This window comes from Heterodontus francisci, chromosome 11, assembly GCF_036365525.1.
Source record: "Heterodontus francisci isolate sHetFra1 chromosome 11, sHetFra1.hap1, whole genome shotgun sequence".
In the NCBI taxonomy this organism is placed as follows: Eukaryota; Metazoa; Chordata; class Chondrichthyes; order Heterodontiformes; family Heterodontidae; genus Heterodontus; species Heterodontus francisci.
In genome coordinates this window covers 30,529,751-30,545,099 of record NC_090381.1, presented here as the reverse complement: position 1 = coordinate 30,545,099, position 15,349 = coordinate 30,529,751, and the positions used below count along the sequence as shown (strand labels likewise).

At 45.5% G+C, this 15,349-nt stretch overlaps 1 protein-coding gene and 1 long non-coding RNA gene across 6 annotated transcripts in view; one reads left to right on the top strand and one right to left on the bottom strand.

Moving 5' to 3' along the window:
* kif1aa (kinesin family member 1Aa) overlaps positions 1 to 15,349 on the bottom strand; it is a 520,143-nt gene that overhangs the window by 121,070 nt on the left and 383,724 nt on the right. For all 5 annotated transcript variants that reach the window (XM_068041901.1, XM_068041902.1, XM_068041905.1 and 2 more), the window contains 3 exons: positions 9,129 to 9,243; positions 8,136 to 8,269; positions 6,480 to 6,541 (listed from right to left, as the gene is read on the bottom strand). In XM_068041901.1, the coding sequence (XP_067898002.1) occupies positions 6,480 to 6,541; positions 8,136 to 8,269; positions 9,129 to 9,243 (311 nt within the window). The remainder of the gene's footprint in view (positions 1 to 6,479; positions 6,542 to 8,135; positions 8,270 to 9,128; positions 9,244 to 15,349) is intronic.
* On the top strand, positions 283 to 15,153 carry LOC137375166 (uncharacterized). Its single transcript, XR_010975939.1, has 3 exons — positions 283 to 317; positions 8,343 to 8,385; positions 14,844 to 15,153. It is a non-coding gene; the product is annotated as an uncharacterized lncRNA (long non-coding RNA).

Below are 15,349 nucleotides of genomic sequence, written 5' to 3'. Positions count from 1 at the left end.
CCAGTGTATTACTTTGATGTGTGATTGTGGCTGTTGGCTGAGGCTGGATTTTATTCTGGGGGTCTTGGCAATGCGCTGGAAAATGCAGAGGCAACCCTGCCTCAGCCATCTGTCGGACCCCTGGCCCAATTCAACTGCTGGCAGGCAATAAACCGCCTGCTATCAGGGATGCCGCCCCTTTAAGGAACATAATTCTACTCCAACAGCTGCCAGCCAATCAGAGGGCCAGCAGCTCTACAGCATCACCAGGAGTGATGGCCACTGCAGGTACTGCAGGTGGCCCAGAGCAGCAGCCATGGAGGAGGCCCCAGAGGCAGGTGAGTGGGGTTGGGCTCGCTGGGGCTGTTGTATGTCTTTAAGTGGGTACATCCATAATCTGTCATCATCATCAGACAGGATATGATGGCATCTGTCACGTGACACAATAGTTGCAATGTGTTAGTTAACCAAGAAAGACATACTAGTAAGAGCTCCCCAGCAATATGTAGATACTGCTGCAATTTTCAGATAAAGAACTCGCAGTTTAGTTTACCAGTCTTATCTGAGCGATTTGAGAGTTTGTGTTTGAAGAATAGAAAGAAACACAAATGGCGGCAGCAAATGTAGTTCGAAGATTTTGAGCTTTCAAGGTACATTGGGAGAGCATCAGATTCAGCTTGGGACAACTGCAGCAGACTGTGAGGGAAGCAGAAGTTGTTAACAGAGCTCCAAGAGGTGAAGCACTATCAGCAGGCAGGACTCCATTGGGAACAGTGAGTACAAAGTGGCCACCAGATTGGTAGCAAAGGGGTGCGATCAGTTGATTTGGATTGGGCCAGTGCCGGTCAAGTCAAAGGCAGGCTTAAAAAAGGCTGAAAAAAAGCCATCGCAGCCAATACAGCGATTCGGGACATTGTGGTACCGTTCACGCCAAAACACTGTTTCGTGGGTGGGGGCTGACAAGGCGTGCGAAGGGGAACAACAGCACCACAGACCCACAGGGCCAGAGTTCACAAACAGGGAGTGGCAAGTAAAGGCTCTGCAGGCAGCCAGATCTGCAACATATTGAAACCTTCCTGTGGAGGAAAGCAGGAAAGCTTCTTCCTACCTAGGTAATCACGTAAAATCCCAGGAACCTCAGCAAGATGTCAATAGAATTCCCAAGTATGAATTGTAAAGCAATGGATATTTTTTCTAAATTCAGACTTTTCAAACAAGGAGTACTTAAGTTAAATGATCAGCCAAAACTAAAATCGCTATCATGAAACGAAAGACTTCACAGGCCGAAGCCTCATGCTTATCAGAAGATGATCAGAAAGACCCTAGGAAAATATGGACCATACTAGAAGACCAACTACATGTGAAAGTCAATTTCTGGACACATTAGTTGGAATTTATGTCATATTGGCAGCAACCAAAAGAATTAATCAACCAATTTGTCAGTCACTGCAGGAACAAAGGCACGACTGTGACTTTTCTGAAGCTGAGTTATCTGAAAGAATTGCAGAGCTGGTGATAGCAACAATATCCACTGAAACTTTTCAAAAGAATCTCCTAGCAAAGCCAAACAGTCTTGACATTGAAGCTTTATGAAAAGACAGGCATAAACATCAAGCTATTCTTGCAAGCCAACAGAGTTTGCAACCACGAGGTGCGGGTTCAACTATTGGCAAGATGCTGAAACCGAGCAAGCCGTGTGGAAGATGTGGACTTCTTCATCCACCAAGAAGCTGGTCTATTGTACCAGGGTCACTGTAAGGCATGTGGTATGAAAGGGCATTGGGTACACCAGTTGTTTAAATCTTTCTAAAGCTTTCAAAAGTGTGATAAGGTGAGGTTTGCATAAATTTTGCTGTGCAAATACAGAGTAGCAGACATGCAGATTTGATGAAACTCCCTTTGAAGCCCTTGTGCAGGGCATAATATAATGCAGAGATATAAACTCTCAACTCAACTCATTTAAAAAGTGTTTGGATATGCAGCTGAAGTCCCGTTACCTCCAGCAATATGAACCACATGCTAGAAAATGGGATTAGGCTGGGTGATTCGTTTTGCGGTAGGCGCAGACATGATGGGCAGACTGGCCTCCTTGTGTGCCGTAAAGTTCTCTTTATTTTCTAAATATCTGAAGGGGAGGAATGTGCAGGGATGTGGGGCGAGGACGGGGGAGTGGCAGTACATGAATTGTGCCTTGCGAGGGCCAGCATGGACACGATGTGTCGAATGGCCTTCTTCTGTGCTGTAATGATTCTACGATTCTATGAAACCCAGTTCAGTAGCTGTGAAAAGGAGTCGCCGCAAGCCACAACCAAGTAGGAAACATATGCAGTACACTGGCAGCAACACAGAGCGTGCCAGGCATGGAGGTGAGTGCGTATACGAAGTCGCCAACAAAGCAGACAGCATGAAAAATGATGTTGGCCAAGTTCTTACAAAGGGCAGCGAGTAATCTTTTCACACTGTAAACATTACCAGGTCCTTAGATGCATTCACACCGCTGGAAGCATTTTCAACCATTAATATTGTGTGTCCTAGGAGGATTGGAAAGCACATATTGAGGGCCAAAATTGACACCGGAGCAAGTGCCAATATACTCCCCTTAAGGATACTGAAGGATATATACATTCAACATTGGAAGGTAAGGGTAAAACCAACAACAGCTAAGGTAACTGCATATAATGAATTGGTGATTCATTACATTGGTACAATAACACTGCAGTGCAGCCACAATCAATCGGCATGGTCATCACAGGTCTTTTATCTTGTTGATACACAAGGTCCAGCTATAGCAGGCCTACCAGCATGCAGAGACCTTAAGCTCGTTACTATTCATGTGATCAACAAGGTACCAGTGGGGATACCGGATATCAAGAACAACCCTATTGAGTCAGTCCTTGACTTGAAATATACATACCCAGACTGGTTTGATACAATCGACAGTTTTAAAGGGGATGCAGTCTCACACATATGAGAGGATGCAATTCCATCAATAGACCCTCTGAGAAAATGAATCATTTATATCCAAGGCAAATTAAAAGTCGAACCGTACAAAATGGAGAAAGACGGCATTATCCATAAATTACAACAGCACACGGACTGGTGCAGTTCGATTACGCGCGTGGTAAAGAAGAATTGAATGATTAGAGTTTGTCTAGATCCGAAATGTCTTAACCAAGCATTGAAAAGATGCCCACACAAGATTCCAATGTTGGAGGAGGTAAATCCAGAGTTTGATGTTGTGAAATTCTTCAAATTGGATGCTAAAAACGGTTACTGGTCTGTCCATCTGGCGAAAGGATCACAGGAGTTGACAACATTTCGGACACCATTCGCAAGGTACTGTTTTCAAAGATTGCCTTTTGGATTGTCAATCAGCTAGGACTTGTTGCAATGGCAAATGGAACGAATCAGTGCAGAGGTTCCGGGATGCACTTGCATTACCGTGATATTGCTATGGTTGGCAAGACAATGGAGTAAGTGCCATCAGACTTGAGCTGCGCACAGCTACAACACTGGCATCTATCTGGCAATATGGAAAATTACACAAAAAGCAGGACATGTCCAACCCGGCCAATTACCGCCCCATCAGACTTGAGCTGCGCACGGAATCAGAGGTGAGCTGGCAAGATGGATACAGAACTGGCTCTGTCACAGAAGACAGAGGGTAGCAGTGGAAGGGTGCTTTTCTGAATGGAGGGATGTGACTAGTGGTGTTCCGCAGGGATCAGTGCTGGGACCTTTGCTCTTTGTAGTATATATAAATGATTTGGAGGAAAATGTAGCTGGTCTGATTAGTAAGTTTGCGGACGATACAAAGGTCGGTGGAGTTGCGGACAGTGATGAGGATTGTCAGAGGATACAGCAGGATATAGATCGGTTGGAGACTTGGGCGGAGAAATGGCAGATGGAGTTTAATCCGGACAAATGCGAGGTAATGCATTTTGGAAGGTCTAATGCAGGTGGGAAGTATACAGTAAATGGCAGAACCCTTAGGAGTATTGACAGGCAGAGAAATCTGGGCGTACAGGTCCACAGGTCACTGAAAGTGGCAACGCAGGTGGATAAGGTAGGCAAGAAGGCATACGGCATGCTTGCCTTCATCGGTCGGGGCATAGAGTATAAAAATTGGCAAGTCATGCTGCAGCTGTACAGAACTTTAGTTCGGCCACACTTAGAATATTGCGTGCAATTCTGGTCACCACACTACCAGAAGGACGTGGAGGCTTTGGAGAGGGTACAGAAGAGGTTTACCAGGATGTTGCCTGGTCTGGAGGGCATTAGCTATGAGGAGAGGTTGGATAAACTCGGATTGTTTTCACTGGAACGACGGAGGTGGAGGAGTGACATGATAGAGGTTTACAAAGTTATGAGAGGCGTGGACAGAGTGGATAGTCAGAAGCTTTTTCCCAGGGGACATAGGTTTAAGGTGAGAGGGGCAAAGTTTAGAGGGGATGTGCGGGGCAAGTTCTTTACACAGAGGGTGGTGAGTGCCTGGAACTTGTTGCCGGGGGAGGTGGTGGAAGCAGGTACGATAATGACGTTTAAGAGGCATCTTGACAAATACATGAATAGGAAGGGAATAGAGGGATACGGTCCCCGGAAGTGCAGAAGGTTTTAGTTTAGGCAGACATCAAGATCGGCGCAGGCTTGGAGGGCCGAATGGCCTGTTCCTGTGCTGTACTGTTCTTTGTTCTTTGTTTGTTCCTCGGATACTGAAGCAGTCTGTGTAGAAATGTAGCAAGACCTGGACAATATCCAGGCTTGGGCTGATAAGTGGCAAGTAACATTCGCGCCACACAAGTGCCAGGCAATGATCATCTCAAACAAGAGAGAATCTAATGATCTCCCCTTGACATTCAATGGCATTACCATCGCTGAATCCCCCACTATCCACATCCCAGGGGCTACCATTGACCAGGAACTGAACTGGAGTAGCCATATAAATACCATGGCTACAACAGCAGGTCAGAGGCTAGGAATCCTGCAGCGAGTAACTGACCTCCTGACTCCCCAAAGACTGTCCACCATCTACAAGGCACAAGTCAGGAGTGTGATGGAATATTCTCCACTTGCCTGGATGGGTGCAGCTCCAACAACACTCAAGAAGTTCAACACCATCCAGGACAAAGCTGCCTACTTGATTGGCACCCCATCTACAAACATTCACTCCCTCCACCACTGACGCACAATGACAGCAGTGTGTACCATCTACAAGATGCACTGCAGCAATGCACCAAGGCTCCTTAGACAGCACCTTCCAAACCTGCGACCTCTACCACCGAGGACAAGGGCAGGAGATGCATGGGAACACCACCACCTGCAAGTGGGCGGCACAGTGGCGCAGTGGTTAGCACCGCAGCCTCACAGCTCCAGGGACCCAGGTTCGATTCCGGGTACTGCCTGTGTGGAGTTTACAAGTTCTCCCTGTGTCTGCGTGGGTTTTCTCCGGGTGCTCCGGTTTCCTCCCACAAGCCAAAAGACTTGCAGGTTGATAGGTAAATTGGCCATTATAAATTGTCACTAGTATAGGTAGGTGGTAGGGAAATATAGGGACAGGTGGGGATGTTTGGTAGGAATATGGGATTAGTGTAGGATTAGTATAAATGGGTGGTTGATGTTCGGCACAGACTCGGTGGGCCGAAGGGCCTGTTTCAGTACTGTATCTCTAATCTAATCTAAAGTCACACACCGTCCTGACTTGGAACTATATCGCCCTTCCTTCACTGTTGCTGGGTCAAAATCCTGGAACTCCTTTCTCAACAGCACTGTGGGTATACCTACCCTACATGGACTGCAGCGGTTCAAGAAGGCAGCTCACCACCACCTTCTCAAGGGCAATGAGGGATGGGCAATAAATGCTGTCCTAGCCAGCGATGCCCACTTCCCATGAACGTATAAAAAAAGGCCACAGCAGCAGGAAGGAAAACTTAGACAGCTTGGTGGCTGCCTTATTCAGTGATTGTCCTCCATGACCCCATCTCCTCTGAAACTAGTGTGGGAGAGACCTAGGCTTAGGAGCCTGCTCCCAGCTTGCAAATGGGCCTCGGGCCAGAAAGTTGTCTGGGGTCGGGGGCGGCACCATGGTGATAGGTGGCAGTTCTACCGATTGAAAAACTCACAACCAAATGCCGGAACGGAAAACCCTCAAGTAAATAAATCTCATACCTTCAGCACTCTCATTTCTTGTCAGTAATTTCTAGATTCACCATTGCTCCAAACAGGATTTTGATATTTATTTCAGGATTTATCCCCTACAATAAACACCATCAAATGATGGGTGTAGCTGCAGCTTAGATTACAGCCTCATTACACTCATGTTCGATGCTGCCTCACTGCCTCCAACCAGTGACACTTGGTCAACCCTGGTGTGCAAACTGCAGCACAGGGCACCCAAAGCCCCACCATCCTTCTGAAAAAAAAAACATGCTTCAGCGAGTTTAACTGGTGAAACTTCAAACAGATGGTTCTTCCCTTTCCAAAATTGAAACTACAGATCCTACCTGGGCTTACAGCATCTGCTACCCGGCACAGGCTCAGCTCATACACACCAGTCACTCGGTTACTGTTGAATAAAAACAAAAGATCAAAGGGGTCTTCAGTAAACTCAACTGAGTCAGTCACAGCACAACATGCATCACCTTACACAGCAACACTCTGTTGTCCCAGAGACCTCAGCCACAATTAGTGCCATCCAGTGTTGGTGGTTTCAGCCATGTTACTGGAGAGGCTGGACAGCAGGTACTATGGGGAAGGAAATACTGCCAGTAGGTTTATCCATTATTGAAAAATGTGGTCTCCCTGTATCTGCTCTCCTGATCATAAGGTGATTACCTCCCAGACTGTTGTCTCAATCAGGAGCTAAATTCTCCCCCTCTTTCAACTGGTCTCCCAAACATGAGTATTTATAGTAGGAAAAGCCAGTATACCCCAAAAAGTGTCTCAATTTCAGAAAAGATACTACCTCTCCTCCTTCTCATCATATCCCCCAGTCCTTTCTCTCTCCAGAACCATCCTGACCTGACTGTTACTGTCTGCTTTAATGTTTTTCCTTCGTAATTTATTGAAAAAAACTTGATAATCCTTTGGCTGAAAAAGTTCCTCCTGACTTCCTTTGTTATTTATAACCTGTGTTCCTTGGGATTTGAACACAATGCCCGGATCAGTTACATCTTAAAAATTCTAATCAGGTCACATCACAATCTGTTCCTTTCTGTCAGTGAACAAGCCCAATTTCCTTAAGCTTTCTTCAAAGAAGTTCCTTACAACTCGAAAATCTAAAGCCAGGAGATAGGGCTCTTCAGCTGTGTCGATCACAACCAACACTTAACTAGTTCTACAATCTCCACCATCAGTGTATGGAAAACAGGGAGGACATCAATAAATCGATCTTTCATCCTTCCATGCCCCCAAGAAAAACTCCTCATCCTCAGGCAGAGAAGTACAAGCACTGTCATAGGTGCTGCAGACTCCAATGACAGCTGCCTAGGGCCTTCTTTACAATAAGGCTCCCAAATGTTGACTTGGCATCCATCAGTCTGAGTGGCTAGGTAGGCCCGGCCAAATCTTAAAGGGCATCAATCTCTGCTGTCACCATCAATTTCAATCTGTGATCAGCCAGAGATATGATGTGAACAACGGTGGTGTGTTTCCTGAGCAACTATTGCAAGGAGCACCTCTCTTACTCCCAGGAGAGCTAGCAAAGTTTCCCGCAGCTAGAACCACTGTCCTGTCTATCCTCTTTTGAGACAGCGAGAGTCCGTTGTCTGAAATTGCGTACAGTGTAAAGACGCCAAAAGCCTAGACTTGCTCCACTCACTTCTTCGTTCCATGACATGGGGATTTTATTGTTGAGGGTTTCAGTGACTTTGCTGAAGAAGCAAAGCCAACATTAGAACCCATTGCTCTATCCCACTCTTCCCAGATCCTGCTCTCCCTCATTCCATCCCTTTCCTGCTTCCCTTTCACTTTTCACCTTGACCTCGTGACATTGAGCTCAAACCCAAGACAGCCATCATTACTCGAACAGTGACCTCTGAGATGAGAGGCCAGCTCTTTCCTTCATAAGCAGTTGACTCATCATGATGTACATTTCACCAAAAAAGAGTGAGCGGTCCCTGACAGCAGCTGTAGACTATCAGCAGTCGGCAGCTTCCTACCTCTCTGAAGGTTTGAGGGTTCCACTGCCAAAGAGGTTGCGGATCGAGCGGGAGGCTGGCAGCCTGGCATCTCGTGTGTAGAATACCATGCAGAAGTCTTTGGTAACGACTGCGGGCTGTGTGCAGTTCTCCATCTGCAAAGATAAACCAAGAGATTTACAAAGACCCAACAATGTTAATTAACAATGATTTTTGTTTCTTTTTCAGCTTTTGGCTTGAACCTTTCTTCCCAGCTCATGCTTCCAATAAGGTCGGTAAACCTGAGAGTTGTATTTAAACGGAAACTCTGCTTTGTTTAAAAGGGAAATACCTCTTGGTTGTTGAGAAGTGCCATTAAATTCCAAGTCGACACACAGCCATTGTGGAAAAATAATCCAAATCCAGGAATCTCACTCATAGAGAAATCACAGGAGGGATAGTGAAGGAAAATAAGAAATGTCACACCCGTGCAGCAGAGAGGATCATGAGACATATTGCTGAAGGAGTGTAGGGGGAGCTTTACTCTGTATGTAACCCGTGCTGTACCTGCTCTAGGACTGTTTGATGAGACAGTGTTGAGGGAGTTTTACACTAACTCACCTCTGCTAAAGCTGATGTGGGAGCGTTTCATAGTGTAGCGAGACCTTTACTTTTTATTTAATCTCTGTAGAGAAAACATTTGCAGGGGTTTTTGAAAAAGGTGGGGGAGAGGGAACAGCTGAGTTGCTCTTGCAGAGAGCTGGCACAAACACGACAGGTTGAATGGCTTCCTTCTGTGCTGTAACCATTCTGTTATTCTGTACCTGTCCTTGGAATTTTTCATGGGACAGTGTGGTGGCAGCTTTACTCCGTATCTAACCCGTGCTGTACCTGCCCTGATACCGAGACTAGCTGCCTGAAATACAAGCTGTGCCACTTCCTAGGACTAACATCCCTCATGTTGATGAACACAAAATACACAGCAAACAAGAAGAAGGGATGCAGACCCTCTGTTTGACTGAAGCAGGCTCCTACCTCCAAATACGCGGACAATGTCATGTAGATTTTCTCTCCGTATGGCGTCACTCTGTTCAGCAGCAGGGAGTTGTGCATGGAGCTATCCCAGCCTGCTTCAAATCGGTAAAAGGTTCTGCAAAAAGGGCACTATCCGGTCAGCTCACATCATTTCTCAAACACAATGCTGCTATTTTGTTTTTGCTTTCTTCTACTAATAATGGGAGCCAATGGGAGAGATAACAGCCACAAACAACCTGAGAATCAACAATAAATACTTCAGGACAGTCCACTTATCTTTCATGGATCTGTTCACTCTGTCTCCTGTCTGATCCATCATACAAATGAGTGGTGGGTCATTGCATCGTACCATATCCAACCAGTGAGACGACTTAGCCCAGCTTCGTTCTCTGCCAGTTTTCTCAACTACTGATGGTGTTGACTCCTCAGGAGGTATGGCAGCAAGGGCACTGGTATCCCACCCAATGGGGCATTCTGAAGGTGCCAAACTGCAAGAGTCACCAACTGGGTGCATAGGTGCACTTCAAAAAGCAGGGCATCTCTCGATACAGGTCAGGGGGGTGCCACTAGTCTTCTCCGTAGTACAAACGGGCTCTTACATAATTGGCAGCCTAATATACACCATGCCCCTCTTTCTTTTCCATTGGCAACTCAATGGCACTGATGGGGCATGATGTAATGTTGATTGGCTATGAACCTGCTTTAGACTCATGCTGTAGACTAACTTCACCCCCAGAAATTGGATCAACGGTCACATTTATCCAGCTTAATCTAGGCCACTGAGGCTAATTGTATTCCATAAGTACCAGCTTAGCACAGTGAGAGTCAACTGTCACCCACTTCTACCTGGATGCAATTTCCTGATTTTATTGAGATACGTTTAGCCTAACAACTGGCAAAACTCACAGGGAACTGGGAGTTCACCAAGGACGTTTCAATTACTCAAATCTGGGCAAATCCATGCTTGATAGGCTGGTAAAGCAGACTGGTCTTTCACACCGATTGGCAAGTACACAAAAGGCTCTTAAATAAGATTTCATCCAAACAGAACCTCAGTCTCAACAGGAACTCTCTAGTAGCAGCAAAATAATGTCAATAAAATAGGGAAAGAACCATTGCTGATGGTGAGTGCAGGCTTTATTGGAACACATATACATTGCTTTGTAAAAACTGCTCAACTAAGAGATAATATGATAACTGAGTGAGACAACGTGCTAACGACAGTCGAGGAGGGAGATCAGGGGTCAGGCAGGGAGATTGGCAGCTAGGAGGAGCAGGGTCAGGGGTTAACGGGAGGTCAGTGATTGTGGGAGAAGGAGATTGGGAGTCAGGGAGATGGGGACATCGCGGAGCGATTAGGAGGATGATCGGAGAGGGAGATCAGAAGTCGACAGGAGGGAGATTGGGAGAGGGAGACCAAGAGTTGAGGGAGATCAGGGGTTGGAAAATTGAGAATTAGTGGAGAATTGCGATCAGTGGTTCTGGAGATCTGGGCCGGGGGAGGGAATTGCAAATCAGGGCCATGGCTTGCAGGTCAGAGGTCGAGGATCTTGGGTCTGGTAGAGGCAGCATTTGGGGTGGCAATTGCCGTAAGTAACTTACTTTTTTTTAACACAGGCGATCTTTAGGGTTGCTTTCCCTGAGTGCAGCTGCCTCAGGACAAACCAGTGTTGGAGCAGGGACCTGAAGTATGCATTGGGCTCCTTATTTGCCAATGCAAATGGATGAACACTTGCATTAGGTGCGGGTAAAGGGTGTATTTTTGTTTCCCCTTTCCCAATATGGCAGGCGTGCACTTCTGGTTGGAAGTGTGTAGCTGCTTCCCACCCACCACTTTGAGGCCTTATGAGGCTATGTAGCACCTGAGAAACATGTGCTGTGGCGCCTAGTTTAGCCCCATCGTGTTATCTGAGAGACTGTGTGACAACTGAAAGATTGAATGATAACTGAGATGGTATTATAACAGAGTTATGTGATAAATTGGAGATGTGTGATAACTGTGGATGATGTAATAACTCTGACAGATGGGGTGATAACTGAGAGCTGGTGATATTTGAGATGGTGTGTTAACCGAGAGATATATAACTGAAGGATGTGACATAACTGAACCATTGTCCTTTTACCCCTGCTGGATAGGGCAGGCACTAACTACTCAGGCCTTGCATTTGAGAGACGGGCAGTCAAGTGATGTTAATCATGAGCCACAAGCATCAGGAAAGCGAGGGTTGCAGGGGTGAGGGGTGGGCAGGGGGAGGAGAAAACAATGGCTCACCTCTGTAAACTCATACTGTCCAGTGCAACGTAACAGACGTACGACCCTAAAACATAGGCTGCAACAAAAAAAGGTCTCCCAGGGGACCTAGTGCCCAGAGTTATCAGAGAACAATTCCATCGTCCCTCACAACCATTGTGCTCAACTCCATTATTTGTAGAGAAAGCAAGAAACAATTTCATGACAATTACAATACAAAAACATTTTTCATACAATATCAATGTATCTTTCTTCTGAATTAATTTCAATGCTGGAGTTTTATAAAGTAATTTGTCACCAGACAAATTCTCAGTGAAATACAAGGAAAGCAAGCCACCAGTAAAGAACACGTCAAGGACACAACACACGAAGAACAGATCATGTGACGAACACCACCCAACATATGATTAACAGACTACAACATGAAGAATGCAGGACATGAAAAACGTTTGACGGGTATAGCACAAAATATGAAAAACATAAAGTGTGAAGAACACAAGACATGTAGAATGGAAGACAAACATTACACAGCGTGGGACAAAGACAGAGACAACAAATCACTGAGGGTTCACTTCAGTTCCATACTTATTACCATCTTTCAGGCAGGTAACATGATAAATGGAGCATTTGTCTTTATTTCCAGGGGTGAGTTCATGTTTGGATTAGACTTAGGCAGACAGGCAGTCTGCATGACACATGTCTCCGCCACTGACACTTGTTCCTAGGCAGCCCACCGAGCACAAGCCAGCTGGGAGGTGAACTCTCAGGATCGAGTGTCTAAGCTGATAGGGCTGGGTGTCGAGTTAGGTTCAAATGCTGAACTGTTTTACTGAACGAGGCAGAGACTAAGCTTGCATTTGCTGAAGTAGAGAAGATTAAGGAGGTGTGTAAGAGGAGTAAAGAAGTTGATAGGGTCGATAGAGAGAACTACTTCCTCAGGTGGGGAGGGTCCAAAAGAAGGGGACATAACCTTAAATTAAAGCTCAGCTGTTCACAGTTGATGTCAGGATACAGTTCTTCACACAGTGGAAATCTGGAATTCTCTCCCCCAAAAAGCTGTTTAGGCGAGGTTATTTTAAAATTTCAAAACTATGATTGATAGATTTTTATTAGGTAAGGGTATCGGGGATAATGAACTGAGATGGGCAAATGGAGTTAAGCTGCAGATCAGTCATGATTTAATAGAATGGCAGAACAGGATCAAGGGGCTGAATGGTCTCCTCCGGATCCTACATCCCGACCTGAGAATGCTTTTTTTGAGAGATGGGGAGCCTAGAACATTCATAAAATCCAGTAATGGTGGACACAGACACCCACACTCCATGGCTTTGTGCTATACATAAAGCAGAGATGCTGTCAATGCTGACACTCAAAACACCCTCAGCACTGGCTCCTCCATCACCAACAGGCTCCTATAGGTCAGCTTTCCTGCAATGGGGTACATCAATCCAAGGAGGCAGGAGTCTAATTCAATACACAGACATGAGCCTCATATCAAGGATATGTCAGTGATTTCTGCACATTTAACTATCAGGAATGATTACTGGAAGCTAAAGAAAAAAGTAGGGCATGCTGGAAATACACAAGTGGGCCAGCATCACAAAGGGAAGACAAAGTTTTGTTTGGAATAGGACCCTTCAAATGAATAGGTCCACCTGAAATTTTAGCCTGTCATTTCTTTTACAGATGCTGACTTGATCTGCAGTGAATTTTCAGCGTTTACTCCAGATTTCTCATCATTCGTATCGACTTAAAATTTCTTGAGCCCTGATGTGGAAAATGTGTGATGGAGAATCCAGATTATTCAGTACATTTGGGGCTGACAGGTCAGTCAGGCACACCAGGCCCCAAAACAGCCTGCGACAGCAGTATGCAGAGTGAACCATCTGGAGAGTCACATAAATCAACAATGTATACAGGATTTTTAGCTGCCTCTCACAATTCTTGTTGTGGTTTGAAATGGGAGGAATGAATGGGATAACCCATTGTTTTCTGCTGGGAGAGACGAAGCTGCTCAATGTGTCTCCCTTCCCCTACATTCTCAAAGCCTACCTATTGTACCCTGGCTTTGCATTTCTACCGATGTTAATCCACCTTAGTCACCTTGTTCGGCTCAGTAATGCATTTCAGTCAGGACCCTATGTTACTAACTATCTCCACTAATGTTAGTCCACTTCTCTCACATGCTTGGTGTCAATAACCCCTCTCAGTTAACACTTTATGCTACTGACTGTATTTTTACTGATGTTAATCCAGCTCCCTCACACTGTCACTCAGTAGCCCAACCCCCAGGCCCATGTGTTACTGACAGTATCACTACTGATGTTATTCCAGTTCCTGTACACTGTCACTCAGTAACACCTCCCCCAGCACCTTGTGTTACTGACTATCTCTACTGATGTTAATCCAGCTCCCTCTCATGCCAGGTTTAGTATGATTATGGTGTCACTGTTCGTGATTACACAGAAGTGCTGAATAATGGAGAACAGAGTCAACAGATAGATATAATGATAATTCTTAGTAGCTACTAGTTTTCTAACAGGTGATTTGACAGTGAGCTTTTTTTTGAGTGCTGAGAAGAACAAGAAACAGCTGAGCTGTGTTGGCAGTAATGAAAGACAGCGGAGAGTGAGAGAGGCCAGGATTGATTGATGGCTGAGGTTAAGGCCTCTGAATGCTTCCTTGAGCTCAGAATCCATGCATTAGGCTACAGTGGGTCCCATCGGTCAGACCAAATTGTTCTTTCAGGTCTGCAGACTCGAGAAGGGGCCGGCTTGTATTCTTGTGCCCTTATTCAGGTATTGCAATGGGAGTCAGTTCAGGAAGGAGCAGACCTTGCCTTCACGCCACTGATGTTGCCTTCTTGACTGAGGGGTTTGGCCAGAAACTTTGGGAGAAAATCTCAAACATTGGTGAGGAGGAGCGGAATATTACAAAGACACCGGACCCAACCCTATGATGGCTTATGAAAAAAAATATCATCTTCATCGCCTCTAACTTCTTGTGCTTAAACAAATATTTTTAATTTTACCCCATTGTGTAACGCAAGGCTCAGAAATATTCCCTCCATCTGTATCACATGTCTTACCAGGTGCATTTTAACTTTATTGAAATGAAAATAATATTTTGGGACCAAGTACAGACTTTATGAATAGTTTCCTCAGCCAGTCAGAATCCTGCTTTAAGATTGATGCCAAACAGATGCACTTTCTTGAAGTAACCACACGGACAGCAGAGAGGGCCTACACTAAGAGGTAATAGCAAATAAAACTCCAGCATCTCACCCTGAATATTATAGAATAATAAACTACTTAATGTGTTGGTCATGTACAGGCAATGGTTTTAGATCAGAAGCAGACAACCATTTACTGACATCCTCATATTGATCATATAATCACCAACTCATGCAGGTTTAGTGCCTGTGGTCACTTAAAATTAAAAGTTGTTTTATTTTTCTTCCCCAGTGAAATCCTGTCAGATTTGGACTCCGCCAATACGTGGAAAGGAGGGCTGGCCAGTGCAAGGATTCCTCTGTGGCCACAGCCTCTGGTGTTTCTTGGGGCCTCTCCAGGCTGGGCCTAGGGTGAAAGAAAGAGATACAACACCACAACAGGAAGTCCTGTTTCTCAAAATGCAATTCACATCGCCCACAGTTCTGTAACTGGTGCTTCTCTGTTTGGGTCCCTTTCCCTCCACACTGTCCCTGACTGAGATGACAAGCAAATTCCCTCCCCCAAAGCCAAAGTGATTCTACAGCTAGCCATAAAGTAAGTGGGAGGGGAAATCAGCTCAACTCTTACTCTGTCTACATCCTCCCTTCCCCCACCATGGCAAAACCCCATGCCTGTCCTAGAGTACCTTCTCCCCCAACATTGCTGACTTCAGACTCTGAACTCACCTGTGAGGCAAACACATAGCAGCATCTTACTGTCATGAGTTATTGGCACCCTGGCACTATGCTCATCAGAAA